The 27,775-nt window shown below is 39.2% G+C and overlaps 4 protein-coding genes across 6 annotated transcripts; 3 read left to right on the top strand and 1 right to left on the bottom strand.

The window, feature by feature from the left end:
* The first annotated feature begins 877 nt into the window (after positions 1–877).
* Positions 878–14,965, top strand: LOC113782845 (serine/threonine-protein kinase ATR). The gene is made up of 16 exons (XM_027328777.1): positions 878–1,040; positions 1,167–1,311; positions 1,862–1,974; positions 2,109–2,440; positions 2,544–2,668; positions 3,430–3,574; positions 3,693–4,265; positions 4,333–4,417; positions 4,699–5,011; positions 5,548–6,804; positions 7,124–10,505; positions 10,606–11,172; positions 11,631–12,254; positions 12,660–12,854; positions 13,261–13,535; positions 14,469–14,965. Exons 1-15 carry the CDS (start codon positions 884–886, stop codon positions 13,426–13,428), a joined length of 8,181 nt encoding a protein of 2,726 aa, XP_027184578.1. The 5' UTR covers positions 878–883; the 3' UTR covers positions 13,429–13,535; positions 14,469–14,965.
* LOC113782846 (pentatricopeptide repeat-containing protein At2g17033) lies at positions 14,584–16,609 on the bottom strand. The gene is made up of 2 exons (XM_027328778.1): positions 16,289–16,609; positions 14,584–16,177 (listed from the first exon to the last, which is right to left on the bottom strand). The coding sequence occupies exons 1-2, from the start codon at positions 16,574–16,576 to the stop codon at positions 15,116–15,118; spliced, it is 1,350 nt and encodes a 449-aa protein (XP_027184579.1). The 5' UTR covers positions 16,577–16,609; the 3' UTR covers positions 14,584–15,115.
* A 1,098-nt stretch (positions 16,610–17,707) lies between these two features.
* On the top strand, positions 17,708–23,349 carry LOC113782807 (DDB1- and CUL4-associated factor 8-like). 2 transcript variants are annotated; one of them, XM_027328731.1, is made up of 5 exons: positions 17,708–17,901; positions 19,584–19,835; positions 20,195–20,338; positions 20,460–21,209; positions 22,881–23,349. In XM_027328731.1, exons 1-5 carry the CDS (start codon positions 17,791–17,793, stop codon positions 23,103–23,105), a joined length of 1,482 nt encoding a protein of 493 aa, XP_027184532.1. In that variant the 5' UTR covers positions 17,708–17,790; the 3' UTR covers positions 23,106–23,349. The 2 variants fall into 2 exon arrangements, with proteins under 2 accessions (XP_027184532.1, XP_027184531.1); XM_027328730.1 differs by lacking the exon at positions 22,881–23,349 and adding an exon at positions 22,394–22,874.
* A 1,454-nt stretch (positions 23,350–24,803) lies between these two features.
* LOC113782645 lies at positions 24,804–27,567 on the top strand. 2 transcript variants are annotated; one of them, XR_003469817.1, is made up of 3 exons: positions 24,804–25,510; positions 26,414–27,037; positions 27,397–27,567. XR_003469817.1 is itself a non-coding variant. In XM_027328517.1 (2 exons), the coding sequence occupies exons 1-2, from the start codon at positions 25,074–25,076 to the stop codon at positions 26,823–26,825; spliced, it is 849 nt and encodes a 282-aa protein (XP_027184318.1). In that variant the 5' UTR covers positions 24,804–25,073; the 3' UTR covers positions 26,826–27,143. The 2 variants fall into 2 exon arrangements, 1 of the variants encoding a protein (XP_027184318.1); XM_027328517.1 differs by lacking the exon at positions 27,397–27,567 and having other exon boundaries at positions 26,414–27,143.
* The last annotated feature ends 208 nt before the right edge of the window (positions 27,568–27,775 follow it).

Below are 27,775 nucleotides of genomic sequence, written 5' to 3'. Positions count from 1 at the left end.
CAAACGAACAAGAAAAAAGAAAAAAGAGAAATTTAACCGCTAACCCGAATCAATAGGGTGCCACTAAAACTTTACCTGTCTAGCTAATGGTACAATCGAGTGGAAATTTAGTATAACTGCGTCATCTATGCACCTTCTATCTCAGTTTCTAGCTCCCGCAGCAGTTGCAGTCTCAATTTTTGGAGGGCCAACAGTAAAACTAAGATTGCAAAGATTCGGGCAGTATTTCAAGTGTAAATGGTTGTCTATACTCGCTTAATCTGAGAGTTTTTTGGTGGGTGGGAATTGGAAAATCAAGGTGTTTATTTTTGAATTTTTTGAACTTTTTTGAAAACTTCCACGCCCAGGAAGAAAAAGGCACAACTCTTAAGAGAGAGAAAGGTACTCTCAAGAGAGAGATTCTTGCGTACTTTATTAGTAATACAAAATATGGAACCACTCAACCAACGAAAAGAAAAGGTAAGGGGACCAAAGTTGTAAATTGAATTTTTTTTTTTGGAGATTGAATACACACGAGGATTTCGAATATGAAGTTTTGAGATTTTATTTTTTTTTAGAAAATAACTTATATAAAGTTTCATATCTAGCTATTTTGAAAAAAAAAATTTGTTTGAAGAAGAAAAGATTTATGTTATTGAAGCATTTGTTCACCTATTATTGCTTCGTGAGTTCGTGCACCTTAGTGATATACTCCGCTCCTTGACTCCATGGGTGCTAGTGGCTAGTGCTAATAAAACCCCGTCTACAGAGCAAAGTCTCTGAACTCAATTTAGTGCTGCAATTCGAAGTGCTCCAGGGAAGGAACGGGGAAGCGGGAACCACCGGCACCGCCACCACTTGAGACTTTCCCGCAACTTAGAAGTGAGAGTGACGTCATTCATCGATGGCGAACCTCTCAAGCCTGGTACATGAGCTCCGAGAACGCATTGCCGCGTCGTCGTCAACTCCTCCGACCAAGCAAAACGACGAGGCTCTGGAGGCACGTTTCCGCGCCGTCCTCCCCAATCTTCTCCACGCTTATGTCGTCCCCTCACCCTCAGGTCTCTCTCTCCAAATCCAATCTGCTATACTCCCTCTCTTTTTTTTTTGCCATGGACTATTGTACTACACACCGGTGTTGAATCTTAACTATTTGTTCACTGATTTATATTGATCATTTATCGCAGCGAAAGAAAGAGAGGTGATGGCGGTATTGAAGCTATTGACGCATACCGCAAAGAGCTTTCCTGGAGTGTTTTATCACGGCAAGGCTGCTGCAGTCCTACCTATCATCGGTCGAATAGTGCCATTCTTTGCCGAACCTGCATTTCGGTCAGTAATTTCTTATCAATGCTACATATCATTCTTTCCTCGTTTCAAATGTCAAGCGAATGTTTATTATTCGTGGATTTTCTGCAACTGTATTTTCTTCCTACTATACCTCTTGGTACATTACTTCTTTTTTCTTTCCTGAAATTTTCTTTCCACTTTTTTTTTTAAATCACTTTTGTTATTGATTGCTAGTGCTTTGCCTGGCTCCAAACTTTTTGATGAACTAATGTCAAAAATGTCTTTCGCAACCATTGATCATGAATGACATCTGACACAGTTTTGAGTTCATTGAAACAAGTTTTACCAATAAAAAAACCCCTCGCCTGTCACAGAATGAAATGCAAAATCTAAAGCAAATGCAGCAAGGCTTCTGTCATTGAACTTTATGGAATTCAGTATGTACTCCTACTATCAAGTCTAAAATATGTAGGAGCTGTAACAGATAAGCCTTGCACTTCAAATTAGTTCCGTGAGCTATAGAATCATTATACTGGTTTGTGCTGCTGTCTGGAATCGGTTGACATAATTCTCTTGATATTATTCATTACAGGTCTAGACATGGAGTACTTTTTGAAACAATTGGCTCCTTGTTATCTTTACTTCGAACAGGAGATCGAGATGCGTATCGCAACTTCTTTGTGGATATCATGTTGCTGGTTGAAGGTATATTTGAGAACTTTTATATATTTTTTTGGCAGTAATTGCTATTGCCTAATGTTGTCTATTTCCATACAGTATTCTGTCTGGCAGAGGTCTGATCCATTTTAAAAAGTTAATGTGCTTTATTTTTGTTATAGATCTTCTGTACGTTTGCTCCCTTTATGGTGAATCGTGCTCTACGGAGCTAGAAAAAGTTTGTTTGAAGTGCTTTAATGTCTCTTTTGCCGGAGCTTGTGGTGAAGATGCTCTTCTTAGTCATGTCCCAGCATCCAGCAAACCTGCTGATGGGTATGGCATTCTGATTGATCTCACTGGAAAAGAAAGGTGGCAGCCTTTTGCTACATATGCCATAAAGTTACTGTCTAAATGCTTAACTGAAGGAACTTTATATGTTGAAGGACTTGTCTATACACCATGTGTTTTGGCTGCCTGTTCCCTTATGTGTTATGGAGATGACAACTTGCATATTGTGAGTGGCTAACTGCTAGTAATTCCTGCCACTTGAAAACATTTTCTTGCTACATTTATCTATCCAGCACTGGTTTATGACCATAAAGTTTTTTCTTGATAAGGCATGTTTTGACTTCATCCGCCTTATTGGAGCAGTGATGGACTTTGACATTATTCCTTTTGAAAAGTTAATTCAGTCTATGGCAATTATTCTTGGCGAAGATGAGTATGGACTTCCAACTTTCAGGTATCCTGATGTGAAATTCTTTACATATCTGTTTCTTGTTTTGATTTCACATTGCAGTTTAGGTTACTCTATCCTCGTTTCAGTATTTATAAATTTGTACATTCTTCGGAGTTCTAAACTAGAGCAAAGAGGAGGGAAAATACAGAAAAGAAGGAAAAGTAATTGCAATTTTTTCTGGATTTTCATGGGTAGTGATGTAGGTTATGTCACATTATAAAGGCTTTTCAAGATCTGTGTGGGATACTTCTTCATAATCTGATTCATTGATCCAAAGTTCTCCAAATGTACTTTTATATTGGACTTGGCTTCAATATGCCTGATGAACTACTGAAGGTTGAAGATAGACTTCAAATCCTTTGGTTTCCTCTCTGTTGAAACCTTTCTCGGTCAATTTGCAAGTATCTGACTGATTATAAAGCAAATATATGCACTTTCACAAAATCGCCAAATTTACCCATGGATTTTATGGAAGAAATCCTTCAAATTTTTAGCATCTGTGCTTCTCCTCTCTTTGGTAAATTTGAGGTTCCATTCATTCATAGCATTCATCAATTGTTAGTGGTTCTTACTAAAGTATATGAAACAGGTACAGTACATGTGTGTCCTGAAGTTTTCCTGGCTTAATAATGGCTTTTTCTGGATCTTCCACCCTTTCTATTGACTGTAATTCATTTGCCTAGTTCACTAACAACTCATTATTGGAACAGTGCTTTATGTGTTTATGCTCTGTCCATTGTTATGTAAGTTTTCTTTGAATGCAGAGGTACAGCTTATGATTCTTCTTTGGCTGCATGCCTTTGTGCATTATACTCCAGTTGTCCTGATGATATTGTCAAGTCAACAGCTTCAACTTTCATAAAAAATTTTCCTGAGTCATTCCTCAAAACAAAAAGTCAGGAGCTCAAGGTTAGTTTTGCTGCTGATTGTCTAGCCTGCAGTGTCCTTTTTAGGACTTCTTCTGCTGGAGGTTTGTTTAAACCTTTCACCATAGTGACCTATCTAATCCACTAACCTACTGCTTCAGGCTGCTTTATGTAGTGCCTATGTCAGGATTGCCAAAAGTTGCCCCCCTCATATTTGGAGGCCCGAGAATCTTATCTATCTGCTTCGCTCAGACAAATCTGTTTTTCTTCTGATAGATTGCTTTCAAGTGGCTATATCTAGACTTCGGCTAGACTTTTGGGGAGGAGGATTGGCTAATGATTGCAGTGTATCATCCTCAGGGGACAATGAAAATAAGAATTTAAGAACCACAGAGAAAAGACCATCTATGGACTTTGAATATGCTGATTCAAAGCGCCAAAAGATAGTTGATGAGCGTGAGGATTTCATCACCAATTGTAAGGGTGTGCATGATGCTGCCAATAAGCTTATAATTGCTGGAGAAAGAGAATATGCTGATTATATGCACTCCTTGTTGAGTCTGTTTGTAGAAGATTTAGCGCCTCCTTTTGAGAAGGCTAGCTCATTGAGCCCAGAAGTCGAGTTAGCAGCTCTTATTGCACTCTGTGTTGTATTTTGTGAATATCCCCAACTGAATATCTCACTTTCCATATTTAGGCAGTTTTACAAGTGGATTCCATGGATAGCTGAACAGGTTGGTTGATTTTTTGCATATGTATTGTACATATTTTGAATTTCCTATGTTGAGATTTATGCATTAGTGGTTTCAGGAAAACAAAGAATCGCCATCCCCTGTTGACTTATCCTTCTTTCTTGAGGCAGTTAACATCATGTTGCTCACTCAAGGTGAGAGAAGTAATCCATTTTTTTTTTAATTTTTTTTGGGGGAAGGCGCATGATCTTGCTAGTTTAAGCATGAGTTATAGCTTCTAAGACTATCATGCTCAAGCTTTCTTGGTGATCCCTGATGTCTATGATGTAAAGTAGTCCTGCATCCACAACTTTCTCTTTTGGTGTTTGATGTGAATATTAAGGAACTGCTTTTTGATGACCCTTTTAATTGGTTAGAATCTGATGGTTTTATTCTCAGCTATTTTACTCTAACTTGTTTCCTCTGCCTTGTCCAGGCTGCCTTCCTTCGGATGGTAAGCTTTTCAAATGCCAGACTGATTGGACAGAGTTTATAGGTTCAATGCTAAAACTTCCATGGATATATTCTCTTGAAAGAAGTGAACCTCATCCACCATGGAAGGCAAAATGCCTTTCTGTGCAAGTGCTATCCAAGATTGATTTTTCAAAAATAGGAAATAATCTTGATATTCTAGACTTGAGTCTTCATGACCAAGCAGAAGAGGTTAGACTTGAAGCTGTCATATCTATGCCAGTGATTGTATTGTGGTCTGGTTATGGTTTCCTGACACATATGTTCAAGAGGCTAGAGTAAGTTAACAGAAAGTTCTAGACATTCTGTGAGTGCGCACGTTATATGTTTAACTGTAACACCAATATTTGCTTAGGATAATGCACAACGTGTACAACAAGAGCATGTCTACATAAACTTCTTCAGGTTAGCAGTACATATAGGACAAAGCCAGCAAAGTATGTTGATTCAAATTATTATGTTATTTAATTTTTTTAAGTAGGTATGGTATGATTGAACAGAAACTTGCTTTCCTGATGCTTTCTTCAAAGGCGTGGTAGTCAGTTGCCAAATATTTTTTTACTAATATGCCAACAGTTTCTTCCCTGAAACCTTGCACTTATTTATTTTAATTTTTTAAAAAACAGCTTGATCCTTATATATTTTAGCTCCCCTGTACATGCTTGTAGGCAAGTTTGTTCCATATCTTGAGATAGATTGAGTGCACTTTTTAATGGGATTTCATTAAGGGGCTTTTGTGTGCATCATTTACAAAGTGTTTAATTGTTCATTAATTTCATACATCTGAAAACTTTGTGCTTTCTCTTCTTTGCAGAATCTTGTTACTAGAGTCAAATGACAAGATTAAGAAAGCCATTCCTCTCTCTCTTGGTTTTCTGGCTTGTCTATATGGTTCTTGTCATGGTCTGGGTACATGGTGGGAAAGTGGATGCAAATTATACTTGAACAAACAGAACAGGAGAGAGAAGTCAACTACACATCATCTATTGCGAGGATTTAGGTGTTCAAAATGTGACAGTAGAGTTGTGGTGAATCAGGACTTTTGTTCAACTGCTGTACATCCCCCTCGCTCTTCAAGCATGGAACACGTCATAGGTTGTGATTATACATGTTTGCAATCTCTATTTTTCCAGTTGCTATATGATGAATCATCAGAAGAGGTTCAAGTTGCTTGCATAGGGATCCTTGGGCGGGTCTTACTCCATGGAACTGGAGATATATTGCAGAGTACAAGATCTGAATGGATGAACTGTGTTGATTTTTTACTCCTGCACCAGAAAAAGGCTATCAGAGAAGCATTCTGCACACAGATTAGTTTCTTCTTTGAGGAGCCTATTTTGAATTGTTTAGTTTTGGATACGGATTTGATAAACAAAACCAAAGAACAGAAGTTCATGGACAAAATTAAACATGCTTTGGCTGCAGCTGACGATCCATTGATGTTTGAGACTCTTCTTGAAGCTGCAGCAAACATTTTGATCTCAGTAAATATAAAGAGTCAACCATTTTTGATGTCACTAACTTTGTTGATTGATCAGCTTGATAATCCTCATGTCACAGTACGAATAACAGCATCAACTTTGATAAAAAGCTCTTGCCATTTTCATTTTAAAGGGGGACTTTGCACCATCCTTTCTAAAGTTCTTCATATTCGAAATGAGCTGTATGATTACCTATCCACCAGGCTAGCAAGCCGACCAGAAATGATTGAAGAGTTTGCAGTAGCCGTGCTTGGAATAGAAACTGAAGAACTTGTAAAGAGAATGATCCCTGTTGTTCTTCCAAAGCTCGTGGTCTTTCAGCATCATAATGATCAAGCAATCATCATACTGCATGAGATGGCTAAATGTCTGAAGACAGATATGGTGCAACTAATTGTTAATTGGCTGCCTAAAGTGCTTGCTTTTTCTCTCAATCGAGCTGATGAACAAGAATTGCTTTCTACTTTGCAGTTCTACCATGATCAGACAGGATCTGACAACAAAGAAATTTTTGCAGCTGCACTACCTGCACTTTTGGATGAACTCGTGTGCTTCATTGATGAGAAAGATCCAGAAGAGGTTTGCAAAAGGTACAATGTAGCAGAAATGGCTGAGCAGTATTGACTATTATTTTGATAATTGTGCAATCTCCAATATGGCTCTCTTTTTACATTGAGTTTTAAACACCTACTATGGTACATGAGGATGCATACTCAACTTCTATATTTATTTACAGTGTGCTTTCCTTTTTTGTGTTTGTGGAATCTTAGAATGGAGGTTGAAGAAGAGGGAAACCATAATTTTATATCTTTCCTTATTCAAAAAGATAAACTACTGGATTTTGACAAGACTCTACAAAGTTAGCAGCTCCTGCAAAAGAACATCTTTTGATTAAATATTATTTTGTAGGTTAACACAGGTGCCTCAGACGATAAAAGAAGTTGCGAGAACTCTAACAGGCAATGAAGATCTTCCAGGATTTCTAAGGAATCACTTTGTTGGTCTTCTTAATAGCATTGACAGAAAAATGCTTCATACAGAGGATGTATTATTGCAAAAACAGGCAATCAAACGCATAGAGATGCTCATTAATATGATGGATACGCACCTTAGCACTTATGTGCCAAAACTTATGGTTCTTCTCATGCATGCAATTAGGAAGGAACATCTTGTGGGGGAGGGTCTTGCTGTCTTGCATGTTTTCATTAAACAACTGGTCAAAATATCGCCTTCCAGTACCAAACACATTATTTCTCAAGTGTTTGCTGCTCTCGTTCCCTTCTTAGAGAGAGATAAAGTGAATTCCTCTTTGCATTTAAACAAAATTGTGGAGATTCTTGAAGAACTTGTGCTTCAGAATAAATTTCTCTTAAAACAACACATCCACGAGTTCCCTCCTTTACCCAAAATTCCAGCCTTAGCAGAATTAAATAAAGTTATCCAAGAAGCACAACGGCCAAGGTCTTTGAAGGAGCAACTCCTAGATGTTGCAAATGGGTTGAATCATGAAAATTTGAATGTTAGATACATGGTAGCATCTGAGCTGGGCAAACTGCTAAACCAAAGAAGGGAAGAAGTCACGGTTTTGGCTATTAAGGAAGGCAATCAAAATATGGATGTATTAAGCTCTTTGTTTTCGTCGCTGCTCAGAGGCTGTGCAGAAGAATCAAGGACTTCAGTTGGACAGCGGCTGAAGTTAATATGCGCAGACTGCCTTGGAGCAATTGGCGCAGTTGATCCTGCAAAATTTGTCAGTTCTTCAAGCACACGTTTCAAGATTGCATGCTCAGATGATGACCTAATCTTCGAATTGATCCATAAGCATCTGGCAAGGGCTTTTAGAGCTGCACCTGACACAATTATTCAAGATTCAGCTGCATTGGCTATACAGGAGCTTCTAAAAATTGCTGGTTGTGAGGCCTCTCTTGATGAAAATGTTGCAGCTTCTACTTCAGAGAGAAAAAATAAACCACCTCGAAAGGTCCCAGCATCTGCAATCAAGACGGAAAATCATGGCACTGAAATCTGTGGTAGGGGTCAGAAACTGTGGGATCGTTTCTCTGATTATGTTAAAGAGATAATAGCCCCTTGTTTAACCTCAAGATTTCAGCTACCTGATGTGTCAGATTCTGCATCTTCTGGTCCTATTTACCATCCTTCTATGTCTTTTAGAAGATGGATATTCTTCTGGATCAAGAAATTGACTGTGCATGCTGTAGGTTCTAGGGCAAGTGTTTTTAATGCCTGCCGAGGTATTGTGCGTCACGATATGCAAATAGCAATGTATCTTCTTCCATATTTAGTACTGAATGCAGTTTGCCATGGTAATGAGGAAGCACGTCATGGTATAACACAGGAAATTCTATCCGTCCTTGATCTAGCTGCTTCAGATCATGGTTCTGTAACTGTTCATGGTATCAATCCTGGGCAAAGCGAAGTCTGTATACAAGCTGTCTTTACACTGCTTGATAATCTTGGTCAGTGGGTCGATGATATTGAACAAGAGCTTGCTCTTTTTCAGTCCCTGCAGCCATCCAATTGTAAGCAGCAAGGTCCCAAATCGAAGGAAAATAATATGCATCTTGTGAAGGACTCGGAGGTGCTTACACAATGTAATCATGTCTCGGATCTACTGGCTGCAATTCCTAAAGTGACACTAGCGAGAGCCTCTTTCAGGTGTCAGGCCTCTGCCAGGTCTTTATTGTACTTTGAGTGCCATGTGCGGGAAAGGTCGGGCTCCTTTAACCCAGCTGCAGAAAAAAGTGGCTTTTTTGAGGACGATGATGTTTCATTTTTGATGGAGATATACAGCAATTTGGACGAACCAGATGGCTTATCTGGTTTGGCTTGTTTGCGGAAATCAAAGAACTTACAAGACCATCTGTTGATAAACAAAAAAGCAGGAAATTGGGCAGAAGTTTTGACTTCTTGTGAGCAGGCTCTGCAGATGGAACCTACATCTGTTCAAAGGCACTCAGATGTCCTTAATTGTTTACTAAACATGTGCCATTTGCAGGCAATGGTGACTCATGTGGATGGATTGATATCTAGGATTCCTCAGTACAAGAAGATGTGGTGTATGCAAGGTGTTCAGGCAGCATGGAGGCTAGGAAGGTGGGACTTGATGGATGAATATCTCACTGGGGCTGATGAAGAGGGTTTACTTTGCAGCAGTTCTGAGAGTAATGCTTCATTTGACATGGATGTTGCTAAGATTCTCCAGGCAGTAATGAAGAAAGATCAATTCTTGGTGGCCGAAAAAATTGCATCATCGAAACAGGCTCTGATTGCTCCTCTTGCTGCTGCTGGCATGGATTCTTATGCACGGGCCTACCCCTTTGTAGTAAAGCTTCATCTGCTGCGTGAGCTAGAAGATTTCAACATGCTCCTTGCTGGTGACTCTTTTCTGGATAAACAGTTGCAGCTTAGTGAACCAGATTTCTGTAAAATAATAGCAAACTGGGAAAATCGGTTGAAGCTTACTCAACCATCTTTGTGGGCAAGGGAACCGCTTTTGGCTTTCAGGAGACTTGTTTTTGGTGCTAGTGGTCTTGGTGCTCAGGTTGGGAATTTCTGGGTGCAATATGCAAAACTATGTCGTTTAGCTGGTCACTATGAGACAGCAAACCGTGCAATTCTGGAAGCTAAGGCTTCAGGTGCGCCTAACGTTCACATGGAAAAGGCTAAGCTTCTATGGAGCACTAGGCGAGCTGATGGTGCCATTGCAGAGCTGCAACAATCCCTTTTGAACATGCCTGAGATTTTGGGCTCTGCTGCAATGTCATCCATCACCAGCCTGTCATTGGTTCCTTTGAACCCACAGCCTTTACTTTGTGATACACAATCTTTGAATGAGAATCGAGATATTGCAAGGACCCTCCTACTTTACTCTAGATGGATCCACTATACCGGGCAAAAGCAAAAGGAAGATGTCATAAGTCTTTATTCAAGGGTAAAGGAGCTGCAACCCAAGTGGGAGAAAGGATATTTTTATATGGCTAAATATTGTGATGAAGTCCTTGTTGATGCCAGAAAACGACAGGAAAACAGTTTCGAACTACCTAGGGTGGTCCCATCAAATTCAGTTCTATCTTCTGCAGCTTCAAATTCTGAGAGGCGATGGTGGTCCTACCTTCCTGATGTGTTGTTATTTTACGCAAGAGGGCTCCACAAGGGCCACAAAAATCTCTTCCAGGCACTACCGAGGTTGCTAACCCTATGGTTTGAATTTGGTTGTATTTATGGAAGCGACTCTGCATCCAATAAAGATATGAAGAGTGTGCATGCGAAGGTGAGTTATTTATTTCTAAAGTGTGCTTATAACTTTGTTAACACACCGCTATTCCCATTAGCTTTCTTTTCTTTAAAATTAGTTAGGTGCTATCTTGTAGGTCACCAGCATCATGCGAGGCTGTTTAAAAGATTTGCCAACCTATCAGTGGTTAGCTGTTCTGCCTCAATTAGTGTCTAGAATTTGCCACCAAAATGAGGAAATTGTTCGTTTGGTGAAACACATTATCACCTCTGTTCTGCGGCAGTACCCACAGCAAGCTTTATGGACTATGGCAGCAGTTACAAAATCCGCAGTTCCTTCCAGGAGAAGTGCTGCTGAAGAGATCATAGATGCTGCAAGAAGAGGATCCAGTCAGGGAGGCACCCGCAGTTTGTTTATGCAGTTTGCTACTTTAATTGATCATTTAATTAGGTTATGCTTGCATCCTGGACAAGCTAAGGCAAAAGCAATCAATATCTCAACTGAATTTAGTGCCTTGAAGAGGATGATGCCTGTGGACATCATCATGCCAATTCAGCAATCACTTGCAGTTAATCTACCTTCATGTGAAATGAATGTAACAAGTCCCAGCACCTCTGATATTTTCTCATTCACAGATCTTCCTACAATTTCTGGAATAGCAGATGAGGCTGAGATTCTTTCCTCGCTTCAACGACCAAAGAAAGTAAGGGTTTCTATTCTAAGTAGTTTGCAACCTAATTGGTTTTCATTTGTGGAAAATGGTTCACACTTTGTAAAATGGATTGCCTTTAATTGTGTTTATATTGACTTCATCCCCCAGTTTTAGTTTTTATTCCTAAATGGTTTGTACTTTTATTGAGTCCCTATGTTCATATATATTTGTTTGCATGGTTTTGTTCCTTCTCTATCTTAACCAAGAGATTCCTTCCCAAATTTATTGCTAGAGATATTGACATAGATAGGACATAAAGCATCCTATTTTCTGACATATGGAAGCAGGTAATCATTGCCATTCTGACCTTTGAGTGCATCTTGTTTTTGGATGTATGGCAGATTGTTCTTGGGAATGATTGCTTAAAATCAGGATGTTTTTTCCCCCATAACATTCCTTGCATGTGTCTAGTGTCTTTGTGGATTTTCTACGACTATTTTATTTTGCAGGTTTTTCTTTTCGGCAGTGATGGTACTAAGCGTCCATTTCTCTGCAAGCCAAAGGATGACTTAAGGAAAGATGCACGGATGATGGAATTCAATGCAATGATAAATCGTTTGTTGTCCAAGTGCCCTGAAAGCCGCAAGCGTAAGCTTTATATTCGCACATTTGCTGTGACTCCGCTTACAGAAGACTGTGGGATGGTTGAGTGGGTTCCTCACACTCGTGGACTGCGACCCATTCTCCAAGATATCTATATAAGCTGCAGGAAATTTGATAGACAGAAGACGAATCCTCAAATTAAGCGAATTTATGACCAGTGCCAGGGGAAAATGCCGGAGGAAGAAATGCTAAAGAATAAAATTTTGCCAATGTTTCCTCCAGCCTTCCATAGATGGTTTCTTAACACATTTTCAGAACCAGCTGCTTGGTTTAGGGCTCGAGTTGCATATGCCCACACAACTGCTGTGTGGTCAATGGTTGGGCATATAGTTGGCCTTGGTGACAGACACGGTGAAAATATATTGTTTGATTCTACCACAGGTGACTGTATTCATGTTGATTTTAGTTGTTTATTTGACAAAGGGTTGCAGCTGGAGAAACCTGAACTGGTGCCTTTTAGGCTGACACAGGTAAAGAGGAGAAGAAGAATGGTTGTATTGCAAATTGTGACTGAAAAACAGAGAATTTTTAATTAGTTACTAAATTAAGTTTTCTCAGAAGTATGTGGAGATGTTTATCTTTGGCACTGGCCTTAGAAAATGAACACTTAATAAAGTTTGAAATTCAGTTTATCTTTCTGCCACCTCATGCAGGTGGAATGCTTTGTAATCATAGTATAAATATCTAATTTCAAATTCATTTGAAGGTTTAAGTAATAACTTCTCCCCTGTAGCTGGTAGACAGGGCTGTGTATGTTTTTCCCTATTGTTTAACAGCATTCTTCAGCAACCTGCTTTAAATTATATTGGATTTGTATTATTATTTAGGGTGTGGTGTTAGAATATGCTTACAACTGGTATTATATGGACCTGCAGAACATTATTGATGGATTGGGCATTACTGGATATGAAGGCATCTTCTTGAGGGTCTGCGAGATCACACTTTCAGTACTGAGGGCACACAGAGAGACACTGATGAATGTTTTAGAGACTTTCATCCATGATCCCCTTGTGGAATGGACTAAATCTCACAAGTCCAGTGGGATAGAAGTTCAAAACCCCCATGCACAGGTTTGTGTTTATATTATCTTTCTTCAACAAAAAATTCGTGTTACAGTTGATGTAAGTCCAACAATCTCTCAGTATGGGAGTACCTTAGTTGATTTGAAGCTGTTATATGCCTTTATTTGCGGGGTTATCTACTACAAAAAAGTGTTATCAAGCAATTCCATACTCTGATTTGAGACTATAGTTGTTCCAAATTCTGTAAAATGCTTTTCTTACAAGCTACATTGCGGATAAATTGTTTCAGCATTAGAAGTTTCTGAGTGAATGCATTCAATTGGTTTAATTGGTAGTTGTTTATCAGGTGACTTTTAGTTACCTTTGGACCCCTGAACTTTGTTCCCATTGGGATATATATAATAGAATAGAACCATAAAACCATAGAGAGCTAACTCTGTTTTCTGAACTGCAGCGAGCCATAAGTAACATTGAAGCACGACTGCAAGGAGTTGTTGTCGGTGTTGGAGCTGCACCATCACTGCCTTTGGCGGTAGAAGGCCAAGCTCGTCGATTGATTGCAGAAGCAGTCTCACATAAAAACCTAGGGAAGATGTATATATGGTGGATGCCTTGGTTTTGATTAAGGCAGGAAGTTTCGGATTCTGTGTCTCCTGTCTGTTGACTTTACCAAAATGGTTTTGCAGTTGGTGTGGATAAACTCTCTTTTGGAAGCATTAGGTTACTTAGGTATGATATATACTTCCGCACTATATGCTCCTTTACATATTTCTGGTTTTTAGCTCTTATCTGTTTACATGTTTGGCGTCCATGGGAACATATATTTGTGCGTTCATTTACCATACTGGTTACATGCAACTTGAACTGGTTTATTACTTGATTTCGTTTAGCCTCAATACAATTCCTAGCAAGTTCACTCCCCGTTTTTCTGGGATTGTTCTTTGCTATGATCTTGTGTGTGCAGACGGGGGCCAGGTGAGCAGGTCACTGTTCTTGTAAAACAGACCATCTAAATTTATTAGCCTCAACAAACTTTTAGTAGATTCACCTCAAATTTTCTGGTGTGTTGTCTTCTGCCATGTAGTGATGCATTGGCAATAAATGTGTAAGAAGGCTTCTTCGCATCATGTATAGGGTAGCATAGATTAATTAAAGCTAAAATCTGGATGGGCTTAATACTAGTGACAATTAGTAGTGGTTTATTATCTGCATTTATTGCTAGACATCACCCTTCCCGTGATTATGGTTTTATATTTCCTACGGTATCAACATATCATTCATTACCATCTCTATTCACTGTTAGCTTTGGCCAGGGTGCAAGTTTTGGGTGTTGAATTTGGGAAAGAAATTGTAATGGAAGAGGCTGATTGGGTTAATTATCGTGATAGCTCAATGCAGCTGGAATTTGTTGAAAGTCTCTGCATATTTCTTGCAGCAGGGATAGAAAAAGTACTCATAAATCTATGGTGGCCATGTTTGAGGATTATTATTAACTCCTCTTTTGTGTTTTCTTTTACTTTTAATGCAATAGAACCATTTGTTGCAATGCTTCTTATCCATTAATTTAGATGGATAGTTCCTGGATGGCATGATCTCAATGTTCATGGTGCTTGCCATACTTCAAATCTTCTGCTGATCTTTATGTTTTGGGGACCCTGCCAGTGCTCTTGTAAAGACATTGGATTACACTTTCCAGATGATTCAACATGGGCGATCTTTTTCCAAACAGCAAGAGACAAGGCAGGAATACCTATGTGCGAACACTCATTTAAGAGTCTTTTGCGTGAACCTCATTGCATCCTTTGGAAGGCAATGTAGTATTTTATATAAATATCAAGAAAAGGATTTTATATAAACCTTGGATTGCCAGTTGTATGTATAGTCATCGATTCTACGATGATCTGGTTATTGTTGAGTGCATTTCCTTGTAAATTTGGAGGGCCTCACTCCAAGAATTTTGTCATGATGTAAATTTGTAAATGGATCCGCTAAATTATGCCACACCTGGGGCAAAGTAATGCTGGCGGTTCTTTGCTCCTTGTGCCAGCAAATAGTAAAAGAAGACCATTGCAGGCATAATGCATTGCACGCTTTGTATTGGAAGTATAATGAAGTTGACGCATTACAGGGGCTGCCAGATTCAGTCAGCACTCTCAGCAGATCAAGGTTTTTTAGCCTTACCCAAGTAAGTTGAAAATGAGATGACAAGAAGAAAAAGGCATGCCCATCTTAATTAATGCTACCATGTTAATATTCTTCATCGATACCTGCCCATCAGCATGATCTTAGTTTCGGAGCAGTCTGAGAAATCAGCATAACCAATCACTGAAAACTTTCCCTTTGGCAACAAAACATCCGAGGTTCCTCCTGTCAATTCTTAGAGGGCACTTCATCCGCAGTATCATCTCCCTCAGCAGACCTTTCACTGGGGATTCCCCTCTTGAAGCACTGTGTTTTCCCGACCCACAAACCACTGTGATCTGAGTTGGAACCATATTGTCTCCCGCCAAAAACCTCAGCCGCAGCCTGTCAATCCACTGCAAGAAAATCAGACATGAAGTGCTCAAATGCATTCCGTGCAGATCCAACTTCAACTCGGCAGAATTGCATTCCATTGCCTCATCCAGAACGGATGATGCAACCAACTCCCGGACCAAATCAGCCTCCTCTTGGGACAAATTGCCCATCAAGTCTTCCATTGAAAGGGGAATGGTTTTGGGATCTTGCAGCAGTAAAATGAGAGTGGGGCATGAGTTCAAGACTGAATTATAAGTCCGAATAGAGAATGAAACCTCCGAATCTTTCATTCTCCGAAGCCATGAAACCATTTCGGAGAAAACCTTGTGCGATCCAAGTGAAGAAAGCACCATATTTGAACAAACCGTATCCAACTCAACCCCTGCGTCCTCCATTTGAGTCACACTCCTCTTCATATCCTCGAACAACCCTAACCTTCCATAAGCATGAACCAAGGACTTAAACTCAAACCCACATGGCTTTAGCCCCACACCTCTCATTTCTTCCATCAAATCCTCAGCTTCGCCGGGCAACCCAATCTCACAAAGACCGCTAATCATCGACTCGTACGCTCGTTTTTGCACGTAAACCGACGACGAACGAGCGAGAAGCTCCTTCAAGCTCGTGAGTGAATCAAAGACTCCTTTGCTGGACCGGTGCTTGGCGTTGGAATGAAGGAGATGACAATAAAAATTGCACAGATCTCGGTCATGGGCCGGCAGCTTCTTGAGGGCCTGGAGAATTAAGGCCTCAGCTTCGATGAACCTTTCTTGCTTGTACATGAGAGCTGTTACATCCGCCAACAGCTTAGCGTTCCAGCTGAACCATGAAGCTTGGCTCATTATGAGGTACAGCTACAATAAGCATCAGAAGGGGCTTGAGAGCTAGGTGTAGAGTACGTTACGTTGTCGGATCAGTAGATATAATTGATATACATACATACGCAAAGAGACTTGAGAGCTTACAGGGAGGGCGAGGTGGTAGGAGAGGTGAGGGTGAGCGGTGGTGGGGGAGAGGAGATGAGAGAGAGTATCCAGAGCCACGTGTTTGGATGAAGTTTTAACGAACTTTCGAAGTGAGCGGTGGTGGGCGGCTGAGGAGGATTCGTCGGTGGTGGCGAGGGAGCTTAGGAAGCGCTGGCCTTGTTTGCACAGCGAACAACACACCGGCACCACTGGACCGCACCGGCGATCCATTGCCGGCGTTGGCATTTTCCAGAGTATTAGCCGCGTGGGTGTGGCTGCTGACGCCATTTTAAATGACCGTTTCTATTTTGCCTATTTTGTCCTTGAACATATAAGTGTTTCAGACACTTAGATTATTTGAAATAATTTTTTTAAAAATATTATGTATTTAAAATAAAAAATATATTAATGATACAAACAAATTAATTCACTATTTAAACAGTTTTTTTTTTTTTTAAGAAAAGGGAAGTTAATACACAATCTTTTTTTCCCATGTCTATTCAGCTCCCAAATAAAAAGTAGCTCTTCTTTTTTTTCCTAAACTCCCAAATAACAAATTTATATTATATATTTGATATAAAAAAGTGATTGAAAAATATATTAATGATATAAATAAATTAATTTTAATACATAATTCACTATCCAAACAATTCTTTTTTTTTTTTACTTAAAGAACCCATCTGTGAAATAAGTTAATATACAATCTTTTTTTTCCCCATTTCTATTCAGCTCTCAAATAAAATAATAACTCTTCTTTTCTTTTCTAAACTCCCAAACAAAATTTATATCTTTTCTCTTCTTTTTTCTTTTCTTTCGTAATGTATCAGTTCTCTTCTTTTCTTTTCGTTTCTAAACTTGGAAACTAGGCCAAAGGGCATTTGTCAAGACAAGCAATTTGCTGTGTAAGATAACAAACTCAGATCTACTAGGCTTTTTTTTCCTTTTTTTTTTTTGGTTGGGTGGGGAGGGGGTGGGGTGGGTCAGGCAGTCTGTCCTTCTTCGCCTATTTTGTGTGTTTGTGTTTTTTCCTCTTTTTTTTCCATGTGATAATGAGAAGTAAGTCCAAACAAACACTAGAGTAAAACCAAAGGCTTTGGAAGTTTATCATCTGCTACTGATGGTAGCAAACGAACAATTAAAACAAAAACCAGTAATCCATTTGGCGAGACTACCAACTGCTGAGTATTTACGTTTTAGTATTTATTATTATTAAAAAAAATAAATAAATAAATAAAGAGGAGAGGGGAATTTTATCTTAATTGCTCCGATCTTTCCTTATTTACTACTGATGCCAGAGCCACTCCTTTTTTTTCCTTTTTTATTTTTTTTATTTTAATGATATATATATATAAATATTTTTCATTTTGGCGAGATATATATATATATATATAAATGCATTCACTTGGGAGTTGAGAACTAGACGCAGTGATTATTCATTTCATAACTCATAGCAGCAGGAAGTAATAGATAGATTAGCAGTTCGGTGACATCGGCGCCACGCCATGAGAAAGAGGGCAAGAACCAGCCTAGACACCGCCGTCGTCGATCTCTGGAAACGAGAGGTCGGCGACCTCTCCACCAGAAACTTCGCTCACCGTCTTGCTGCATCTGAGGTTTTCCCCTTTTTCTCTTCTGCTTTGGATTTTTCCTTTAACCTCATTTACTTTAACCTAATCGTTCAAAGTTTTTCTTGTTTTTTTTTTTCCTGAGTTCAATGCTCTATGGATGTCATAATTTACTTCTGTTTGCGTCATTACTGTTAAGATAATTCACTTGATCATGTGCTTCTTAGTTGTTACTCCGTACATAAGTCGATATCTCTGTGTGTGTGTGTCTATATATATATATATATATATATATATATATATATATATATATGCTCGGTCGAATTTAGTGTCCTATTTGTATGCACTGATATTATACTCAGTTTTGTAATTAGTGATTACATTCATGAATTTAATGTAATATTTTGAGCAATTGAGTGCTAATTGGTAGCGCGGAATAAACTGATCTTTATTCAGTTTCAATCACGTTAACACTGCTCAGATACAGCTTTGCTTGTGGCCTATAAGCTCAAGTTTCGACGGAAGGTACGAGTCTTTGGTTGTTAAATGCACTAGTATTCTCTCTCAATGCTTCTTTCCCCCACCTTTATAAACGACTACTGTGCATCTTGAACTTTGCTTGACTTTTATTCGTATTCAATTACACTCAGGTCCTATTTCTCACAAAGTACATTCATTTATGTGTATGTACTTTGTATGGCACAAATATATTGTACGAAGCCGTATTTTGATCTATAATTGCAAAATTACATAAAAATGAAAATATATTTGCTGCAGAACAAATCCCAACCAAAAAAAGTTGCAGTAGAAATTGTTAGCAAATTCAATCAATAAAGTTAAATTAAAGCACATAAAACAAAGTTCTTTACCTATTCTCTACTCACAATTGAGGCATTCACAATATACTCAGTGCGCTTTCATTCAGTCAAATAAATGCCTCTATGAGAGCATTTCCCAGCAATACTTTTCTCATTAGGTATCACAAAGAATGAGCAAGAAAACATTCGTGCATCCTATATTGCAATCAAGTCTTGATCATTTTATTGCAGAAGATGTACGTTAAGTAGTTTCTGTAGATAAAGCTTGCAAGAGATGTTGGGTTTAATTTATGGAGAGTATTTTTTTTTGTCTTCCATGCTTTGCTTACACCTCAATTACCCCCTTACTTTTCACCCTGCTGGATCTCAGCTTTGCTTATGTGTACATTCTTTTATGGCTTCAAATATCTTTTAACTGCACGTTTGTCTCTGTTGAACAGGAGTCTAAATTGTCTTGCTGATTTTGTAAGAAATGGTCAATTGTTCTTTTTCCTTTATTTGTGTGTGTGTGTGTGTGTGAGAGTGTGAGAGAGAGAGAGAGTCTTATTGTCTTCAGTACAAATGTATAGTGATACACATCTATGAGGGTCATTACTAGCTACAACTTACAATGTCAGCCTTCCTATGTTATTGCATCAGATCTAAGTCAATGCACATTTCTTTATATCATCATGCGTTGATGTAGTCATCATGCTTTGATGTAGGAAATGCTGAGTTGGAATTTTTCTTTGTCCTGCTAGTAGTTCTATTAATGGATACAAGGATAATTTCATGGTCTACATGTGGTTTTCCTGTTCATTTTCCATAGCTTCTCTGACAAAAGACCAACATCTGAAGACTTGGGTTGTTAGGAGAAGCTTAGTACATTAAGCTTCATATGTCTGCTATTTGATCGCTGGTTAATTGTCTCAGGATCTTGTGCTTCGTCTTGACATCTTTGGGAAGCTGGATAAACACAGAGGTTGTGTGAACACAGTTAACTTTAATGCTGATGGAGACATTCTCATATCGGGTTCGGATGACAGGAGAGTGATATTGTGGGATTGGGAAGGTGGGAATGTTAGACTGTCATTCCATTCAGGCCATCACAACAATGTCTTCCAAGCAAAAATCATGCCATACACTGAAGATAGAAGCATTGTAACTTGTGCTGCTGACGGACAGGTATAAATTTCATTGTTCATTTAAGTAGGATCACAAGATAAAAGAACATTATCTGCTAGAATTTTTGCAAGCGTACGTAACGTTCCGAAACCTACCTTTTTTTTAGTATCATCAATCATTTTTCTAAGGAGATCTGTCTTTTATTTCTAATTTTTGGGAGCTCACCCATTTTGGATCGTCACCCTTAGCCTCTTTCCTAAAATAGAGTGGGGTTGAAATCTGAGTTCTGTTTGATTAAATTTTTGTTTATTAGTGGTGGTATACAATCAGTTTGCTCAACAATGAAGACATACAAGTCTTTTTGATACTTATTTAGAAACTCTAATGGATTTTCTTATCAAGGGCATTTGTCTATATAGGTTAGACATGCTCAGATACTGGAGCGTGGAAAAGTGGAGACTAGGCTCCTGGCTAAGCATCACGGACGAGCTCATAAGCTGGCCATTGAACCTGGAAGCCCGCATATAGTTTATACCTGTGGTGAAGATGGATTAGTTCAGCATGTAAGTTTTAATCCATTATGTCCATTCTCTGCCCAACCCCTTCTCTCTCTCTCTCTCACACACACACACAATAGTATTGCTTCCTCTCTGTTTGAACTTTTTTGGCTAAATGTTCTAACAGATTGACCTGAGGACTGGAGTTGCTACAGAACTTTTTACATGCCAACCTATTAGGGAAAGGAGTTTCCTGTCAGTTGTTCAACTAAATGCAATTGCAATAAATCCAAGAAATCCCAATTTATTTTCTGTTGCTGGAGCAGATGAATTTGCTCGACTTTATGATATTCGCAAATATAAATGGAATGAATCAACTGATTTTGGTCAGCCTGTTGACTTCTTTTGTCCCACTCATTTACGTGGTGATAAGCATGTAGGGATAACTGGATTGGCATTCTCAGACCAGAGTGAACTTCTCGTGTCCTACGCTGATGAGTTCATTTATCTTTTTTCGAAGGATATGGGACTGGGACCTCACCCAGTACCACCTTCTCCTGTGTCCAGCAGCAGTGATGGTACTGAAATGGGTAATGATCACCGGACAAGTTCATTTCCAGCAGACATGGATGCTGATGCTCTAGCTGGTCCCCAAGTTTTCAAGGGGCACAGGAACTGTGACACAGTTAAGGGTGTGAACTTCTTTGGTCCTAAGTGTGAATATGTGGTGAGCGGATCAGATTGTGGGAGAATATTCATATGGAAGAAGAAAGATGGGGAGCTTATTCGGGTTATGGAAGCTGATAAGGATGTCGTAAATTGTATTGAGCCTCATCCTCATACCATGGTGCTAGCTAGCAGTGGAATTGAGAGTGACATAAAACTATGGACTCCAAAAGCCCTTGAAAGGGCTACTTTGCCGACAAACATTGAAAAGGTGTGTCATCACTGCTGATTAATTATTTAACCATACTGATTATGGTTTCTTGTTTGGTTTTTACCTACTGGCTGCTTTTTTGGACTCAACGCAACTGCTAAATGTAGTGCAGCAAATTAATCAATGTGGAGGACTGAAGGGTGGTAAATAAACTTATATCTTGAATGCCGTGGATTGTGTCGCATAGTCTGATTGTTGTCATGACATTAAATCAAAATTAGTATTAAAGCCAAAGTTCCTGCATTGAATTTACCACATAAATTTTAACAGGATGTCTATTAATAGAGTCATTGTGTGCAAGGCTGAAAGTGATACTGGTCCATGATTTATCCAACTGAAGCAAGGTACTAAGCATAGTGAAAAAGACTCGTTTCAGGTGTTGAGGAAGTGCTTGTTTGATGATTCCACTTTTGCAAACAAACAAAGCGTTGGCCTTCTTTTTAATCTTTACACATGCTCCGATGGAGCAACTTTAGCACTTTTGCTACTGGATGCACTTGATCAGAATGATCACATTCTTGTGATGTAAAGTTTTGAGGGTTTGATGGGAGAAATTTTATAAATATACCAGAGATCTAGTTAAATAGCGTTGAAGATTCTCCTCTCATCTTCAAATGTGGTTAATTGAATGTTAAAGGAGAAGGTGGTTCTTTCACTAGAGCAAAACTGAATAATTGCAGTGTGTAGCTTTTAAGCAGAGATTTAGGTGAGAACCTGGGTAGTATAACATTATGTTGCGTTACTAGGGGAACAGAAAAGAAAGAGGAGAAGCAGAACTAATAGTTGAAGAGTGTTAATGCCAACATTGCAAATTGTTAATTCTAGCATTGCTTATGACTATTATCTTTTAATTTATTGGATTCTTTTCTACGTGGTTTGCTCTTCCAGGTTTATCGTTAATCCTCTTTCTGCTTGTTATCTCTGAAAGAATGTCGATTCTACTTCTGTAGCATGCTTGGTTTTACATTGATAAAATCATGGATATTCCCTGCACTACTCTTGTTCCATCTCTGTTGTGCTAGAACTCTACTTAGAACTTTCGGTAACATACCTAGGGCATATGATGCTACATCTTTGTGGAAGTAGTTAAGGCCCACTAGTACAATTCCACAATGTTAGAGACACTATCTTTATGGTGGCAGAGAGGTTCTTCTAATTTCTCTGCTGATACTTCTGTGACTAAGGTACTAATTCCTGGTCGAATTCATTTCTTCCCCATTGGCGGATATGAAGATGACAGTGACGATGATGACGAGGAGTATTTCTATTATGATGGTGGTGATAGTGAGGACTTTAGTGATGATTATGAGGAAGAAGAGGAAGAGGATGATGAAGATTCTGTGGTTGATAATGATGATGATGTTGATTGTGAGTCAGTGGATGTTGAGGATGAAGATTCTGTGGGTGATAGTGATGATGATGTTGGTTGTGAATCAGTGGATGTTGAGGATGAAGATGGTGAAGATGAGGAGTTTTATGACAGTATAATTGATGATTGTGATGGTTCTTTTGACACTATTAATGAGGATGAGGATGAGGATGATGAGTTTGGTGATTCTGATGATGATGACTGGCTGTGATGGGAAAGAAGCGTATGCAATGATTATAGTTGTATAGACACTTGGTGATGATGATCACTGTTGCTGATGATTTTGTACTTTCTGTTTCCAGCGGAGGCCCAAGAATCGGCGCTGGATGTATCATCTGGCTTCTCCAGAGGACCTGATGTTGCAGTTGATTTCCCTGCAAAGGCGGAGGACAAGCCCTGAGCGTGGAGGAGAGAATTCAGATGTGGGGCGGGAGCTGCTACAGCTTATTTTGTCATTGAATGGGAACAGCGAAGGTTCCTCTGATGATGGTGGGGATACAACCAGTGCTGAAGATTGTCTCAATTGAGCCATCTTAAAGCAAAAACCTTATGGCCTGCAACAGAAATTGTACATAACTTAGTGAATAAGTTGAAACATTTTAAGGTATACTGTTTTGCATCATTTGCTTGTTCTCATGTTTATCTCTCGTTTTCTTCCCACTTGGTTTCTCTTATATGTTTGCTACTGTCCCTGGAATTGAATTATTTAGAATGATCCTGTGGATACATAGGAAGCTACAAAAGTAAAAGCAGCAAATGCCTGTTTTTGCATACTTATTAGCTAGGCTAACTGTTTTTTGCGCATTATGTCCCTGTCTGGTCGTGGTGGTCTTGAACCTGCGCCAGCCAGCCGTGGGAGGCTATATTTGAACCGCCAATTCCAAAGCCAACTGCTAAAATCTGGCTAATGGAGAAGGAAATAAGAATAATAAAGCATAAAAGACTTGTTTTTTTTTTCGACACTCGTATTTGTCTATTTTACATCTACTCTGACGCCCACTCCCAAGAGGATCCAAACTACTGGGCTTATGGGAGGGCCGGCCGACGGGAACTGAACCATCATCGAATCAGATGGATACACTACACATCTGTCTGGATTTGGAGAGTTGCACTTGTGGCAATTAATGGAATGCAAGGTCAATTAATGAGAGATAAAGTTTGATCTTACCTCTCGTCCCATCAAGCCTTAAACCAACTCCTCTATTGGGAGTTGGTTGCATAAAAGACTTGTTTGGTGTCGCTAATAGTGTCATCAAGCATTTGTCCAGTGAACTTGTTTGCCCTTTCGGTGCTAAGCAGTACTGTGGGAAACAACTTATTAACGTAGAATGTCTATTATATCCCTTGTTTTAAAATGTATAAATAAAATATTAAATTATATATTATTTAAAGTTAGGCTCAATTAAGTTCGAGTAAACCAAAACTAAAATAAAGTCAAAGTCGAGCTGAAGTATTTTGGTTTGACTGAGTTTGAGTTGGACTTACACTCCCAATTCTCAATCGACCGCTACCTCATTATCCCGTGATTGTGGAGTGATTAAGGGAGAAAATAAGAGAGAGTTGCTCAAGAATGGCAAGAGCGGCAAGGAAAGACCAAAAGTAGGGGGCCCATCACATGTAAGTGGGATTGAGGGGTGCCTGGTTCTTCTTGCTTTGGAATTGGAAATGGAAATGGAATAATTCCTAGAGGCCTTTTTTTTTTTTTTTTTTTTTTTTTTGTCAACACAGGGGTGTCCGGGTCAAGACCCGAAGGCGGCCCGACTAATCCCCTGCGCCTGAAGTACCCCGCCCCTCAAGAGCACCCAGGCGGTATGTGAGGCCAGACTCGAACCTGTGCCACCCCGAAGATTACCCCCGAGGCTCACCAGCCGAGCTGACCCCGAGGGGCTAAATAATTCCTAGAGGCCTGGTAACGAGGATTTTGGACAATTCCCCTCAATTTGATTGGGAATCATGAATGACCAAATTTTAAAGCATAATTCTAATATTTTAATTTCCATTGCACTGGATCAAGCATGCAATATTGGAATTATATTGTAATTTCAAGTACCAAAATCCCTAAAAAGTGTGCGATTGAGAATTAGAAAAAATAATAGATCTATTAGTGTGTGATTGAATAAGAGAGATATGAAAATAGTACGAAGAAGAGTGAGGGATTCCAATAAAAAATATTTAATTAGGAAAAAAAATGGGGGATTGCCTCATTTCTTGACAAAAAACTCCTTTGCCAAACAGAGAACAACGCACCGGAAAGAAGCCACATCCTCAGGCAGGCATGGGCATGAATTGTGAGTGAAAGGTCCCCTTAAAAAGAAAGGGACTGAGCCAAGGTGAAATTGTCGAAGCAAGAAAAGGGAAATAGGCAGAGAATTGGAGAGAGCCTTGATAATTATTCTGATATTATAATGCTTCTTAACCAGTGAGGTATCTGTTGTTGCACTTTCTAACTGGTTCGGCTGTGCGCTGGGTGGTCGACAAAGGCAGGGAGGGAGGAAATGCAAAGAAGAGCATCATGGGATGCTCTACCCAGCACATCCCTAGTGGAGATATTTTGCAGAACCCCCATCAAAGATCGCTTTTGCAGCCTCCCTCTGGTATGCAGATCGTGGGCCGACGTTTCTCGCAACCCTCGGTGCTGGGCTTCTATGATCCCGGCCGAACACTCATCATCTGCTTGTGCTTTTGATGATGCCTTCATCAAACATTCTTCTTCTTCTTCTTCTTATAGTCGTCTTGACAGCCTCGCTTTTGACGACCCTTTTGACGGGCGGCGCAGCCCCGATTCCGACCGCGGACTTGCTATGCTCCGGTCTCTGATTACCAGAGGGGCTGGCGGAGCTGCCGTTACTTCTCTCTATTTCTTCCCTTTTCTTACTTGTGTCGAGGCTTTCCGTCCCAATGATGACGCCCTCCTTCGTCTCATTGCACAAAGGTCACCTCTTTGCTTAATTCATACCTTGTTCAGTTGAAAAGTAGTAGTACTTTTTGAGTTGCTGTTAGTAGTAGGTTACTAATTGACTGAGCTGCCTATATATCATTCCTGATACGTTAAGAACTTTCTATTCCAGTAATTAATTCTGGATGCTTTCCCTTGAAAGAAAGATGAACCGAGTATTTGGAATGTTGAAAGAGCCGAATTAAATTATTTCTAGATGAAATCCCATCATTCTTACGAGTTCAGAGTGGCCTGAACTTTTTGGAAACTAGCTTAAAACTTGTTGAAAGAAAACTGATTCTCCACTTTGTCCTTAGAATATGAAAAATTTCTTTGGGTTAAAAAAAATCATTACTAAGAAAATCGTGTAGCTCAGCTCAGAAGGGAACGAGCTATTGTAGTAGTACAACTTAAAAGCAGCAGAGTGCAATGAATATTCTCGGTATTGGATATAACTCTTGTGGTAATCTCAGTGACGTTTTTGCTTTCCAAATGCATGATTTTTTTAGTTTCAATTGGTATGATGTAAATTCCCTGGGCAACTCTATGCACTTCCGGTTTTAAGATTGCTAAGCATATTTAGTATAGTCATCAATACAGTATGGTCATCAATACCCTCTTCTACAATTGATAGCTTAGAAAGATTCCTGTGCTCAAAATATGAAGTAGAATGGTGTAAAAAAGTAGGTTCAGGATGTAATTTTGCAGCTCTTATGAATTGCAATGCATATAGCGTACATTTGTGATCAATTGCTGGACCAGTAATTTCCTTTGAAGCTTATCAGCTACAATTAAGTTCACACTTATCTTTTGTGGATTTTCAACTTCACCTTCTAGGCTTTGTTATCATACTGCATGTGCCCAAACTTGCAGTTCTGTTTCATTTTGATTTTCTTGCAGTTGCCCAAACTTGAGACACCTTTCTTTTCATGGATCCTACAATGCAACTGAGGGAGCAATTTTGGAAGTAATGAGCAAATGCCCAAAACTAGAGCTTATTGACTTCTCCGACTCCCCATACTTCACTCCTACAGTTTTAGAACACATGAGCACTTGCTGTCCCGATGTTAGGGGGATTAGAAGAAATGGATTCTTGCAACCAGGTTTCGCTTCTGGTCTTGCTGTAGGCTTTCCAAATTTGAGGATCTTGAATCTCTCTGGTTCAACTATTGTTGATAAAGATCTACTAACTATCATGACTGCAAGAATTGGGATTCAGTACCTAGACATTACCAATTGCCAGCAGTTGAAGTGTTACATGCACATCATAAAGCGAGCCCCTGTTCAGATATCCCAAATCCTGTTTGATTGAGATTCAAGAATTGATTACTACCAGCTATTGAACCTTGCGAGTGCCTGCTTGTATAACCTTCAAAATGGTGAGTTTACCAGAATAGAACTCCAGACTCCAGAGTCGTGTGTGGTTGTTTTCTTCCTTGGCAATGACTTGCTGTCACATAAAAAAAAAATGCAAGTTGCTGACTTTCATGGGATTGGGCTCTTCTCGTAAATGATGGTGAAGAGGTGAGCACAAATCCAAACGTTGTACTATGTTTTATACTCATGTGTTTGGATAGAGTAGTATTATTTGAAATAATTATTGTAGTAGCACTTTTTGTAATATGATGTATGTGAGAAAAAAATATGTTTATGATGAAAGCGAAATATTTTATTTTGAAAAAATTTAGCTATACAAACACTACTAACTTAATTTAATGTCCTTTTTGGATTCTTACTTTTTTTGTCAAAGAATTTTTTACATTTCTCGTAAACACGTTTCTCAATAACTTTTTTTCCAGTACTTTATAGATTAAATCGTTACAGTACATATATTTTTATATAAAAATTCCAATAAAAAAAAAAAAAGCAATTGGTATTTGCAGGAGCAAATAGCTTATTCCAATTGCCGTGCCAGGACAGACAGCCAGTTTGTTCCACAGAGCACTTTTGAAGTTTTAGTCTTTGGGCGGCGTTATTGCCGGAATAATTTTGCTCAACAAGACAAATGGTCAAGGCTCCCCTAATCAAACCAATTACCGCTGGAACCCAGTTGCCCTTATATTTAACCATCTTCTTCCCCCACTTCCTTTTCCTCGTGAAATTCTCTCTTCCTCCTCCCTTCTGCAGAATCTCCCTGATTATTGGCATGGGTCAATTCAGGATTATAATTTAACCAAAAAAAAAAAGAAAGTTTGTGGACGATGATTGCTGATGGTTAATGATATGAAACCACTAGACTGAGACGGTAAGGCGGCGTTCTCG

The sequence above is a fragment of the Coffea eugenioides genome, chromosome 9, assembly GCF_003713205.1.
Source record: "Coffea eugenioides isolate CCC68of chromosome 9, Ceug_1.0, whole genome shotgun sequence".
NCBI lineage: Eukaryota > Viridiplantae > Streptophyta > Magnoliopsida > Gentianales > Rubiaceae > Coffea > Coffea eugenioides.
The sequence above is the reverse complement of the archived record's forward strand: the minus strand, read 5'-3'. Positions and strand labels throughout refer to the sequence as shown.

Coding starts and splice junctions, on each gene's coding strand:
- LOC113782807 (XM_027328730.1), top strand. CDS start 17,791: ATGAGAAAGAGGGCAAGAACCAGCCTAGACACCGCCGTCGTCGATCTC. Junction 19,836..20,194: donor CTTGTGCTGCTGACGGACAG/GTATAAATTTCA, acceptor TTGTCTATATAG/GTTAGACATGCTCAGATACT. Junction 21,210..22,393: donor TGCCGACAAACATTGAAAAG/GTGTGTCATCAC, acceptor TCTGTGACTAAG/GTACTAATTCCTGGTCGAAT.
- LOC113782846 (XM_027328778.1), bottom strand. CDS start 16,576: ATGGCGTCAGCAGCCACACCCACGCGGCTAATACTCTGGAAAATGCCA. Junction 16,178..16,288: donor CCTACCACCTCGCCCTCCCT/GTAAGCTCTCAA, acceptor TGCTTATTGTAG/CTGTACCTCATAATGAGCCA.
- LOC113782645 (XM_027328517.1), top strand. CDS start 25,074: ATGCAAAGAAGAGCATCATGGGATGCTCTACCCAGCACATCCCTAGTG. Junction 25,511..26,413: donor CTTCGTCTCATTGCACAAAG/GTCACCTCTTTG, acceptor ATTTTCTTGCAG/TTGCCCAAACTTGAGACACC.
- LOC113782845 (XM_027328777.1), top strand. CDS start 884: ATGGCGAACCTCTCAAGCCTGGTACATGAGCTCCGAGAACGCATTGCC. Junction 6,805..7,123: donor CCAGAAGAGGTTTGCAAAAG/GTACAATGTAGC, acceptor ATTATTTTGTAG/GTTAACACAGGTGCCTCAGA. Junction 12,255..12,659: donor TGCCTTTTAGGCTGACACAG/GTAAAGAGGAGA, acceptor ATGGACCTGCAG/AACATTATTGATGGATTGGG.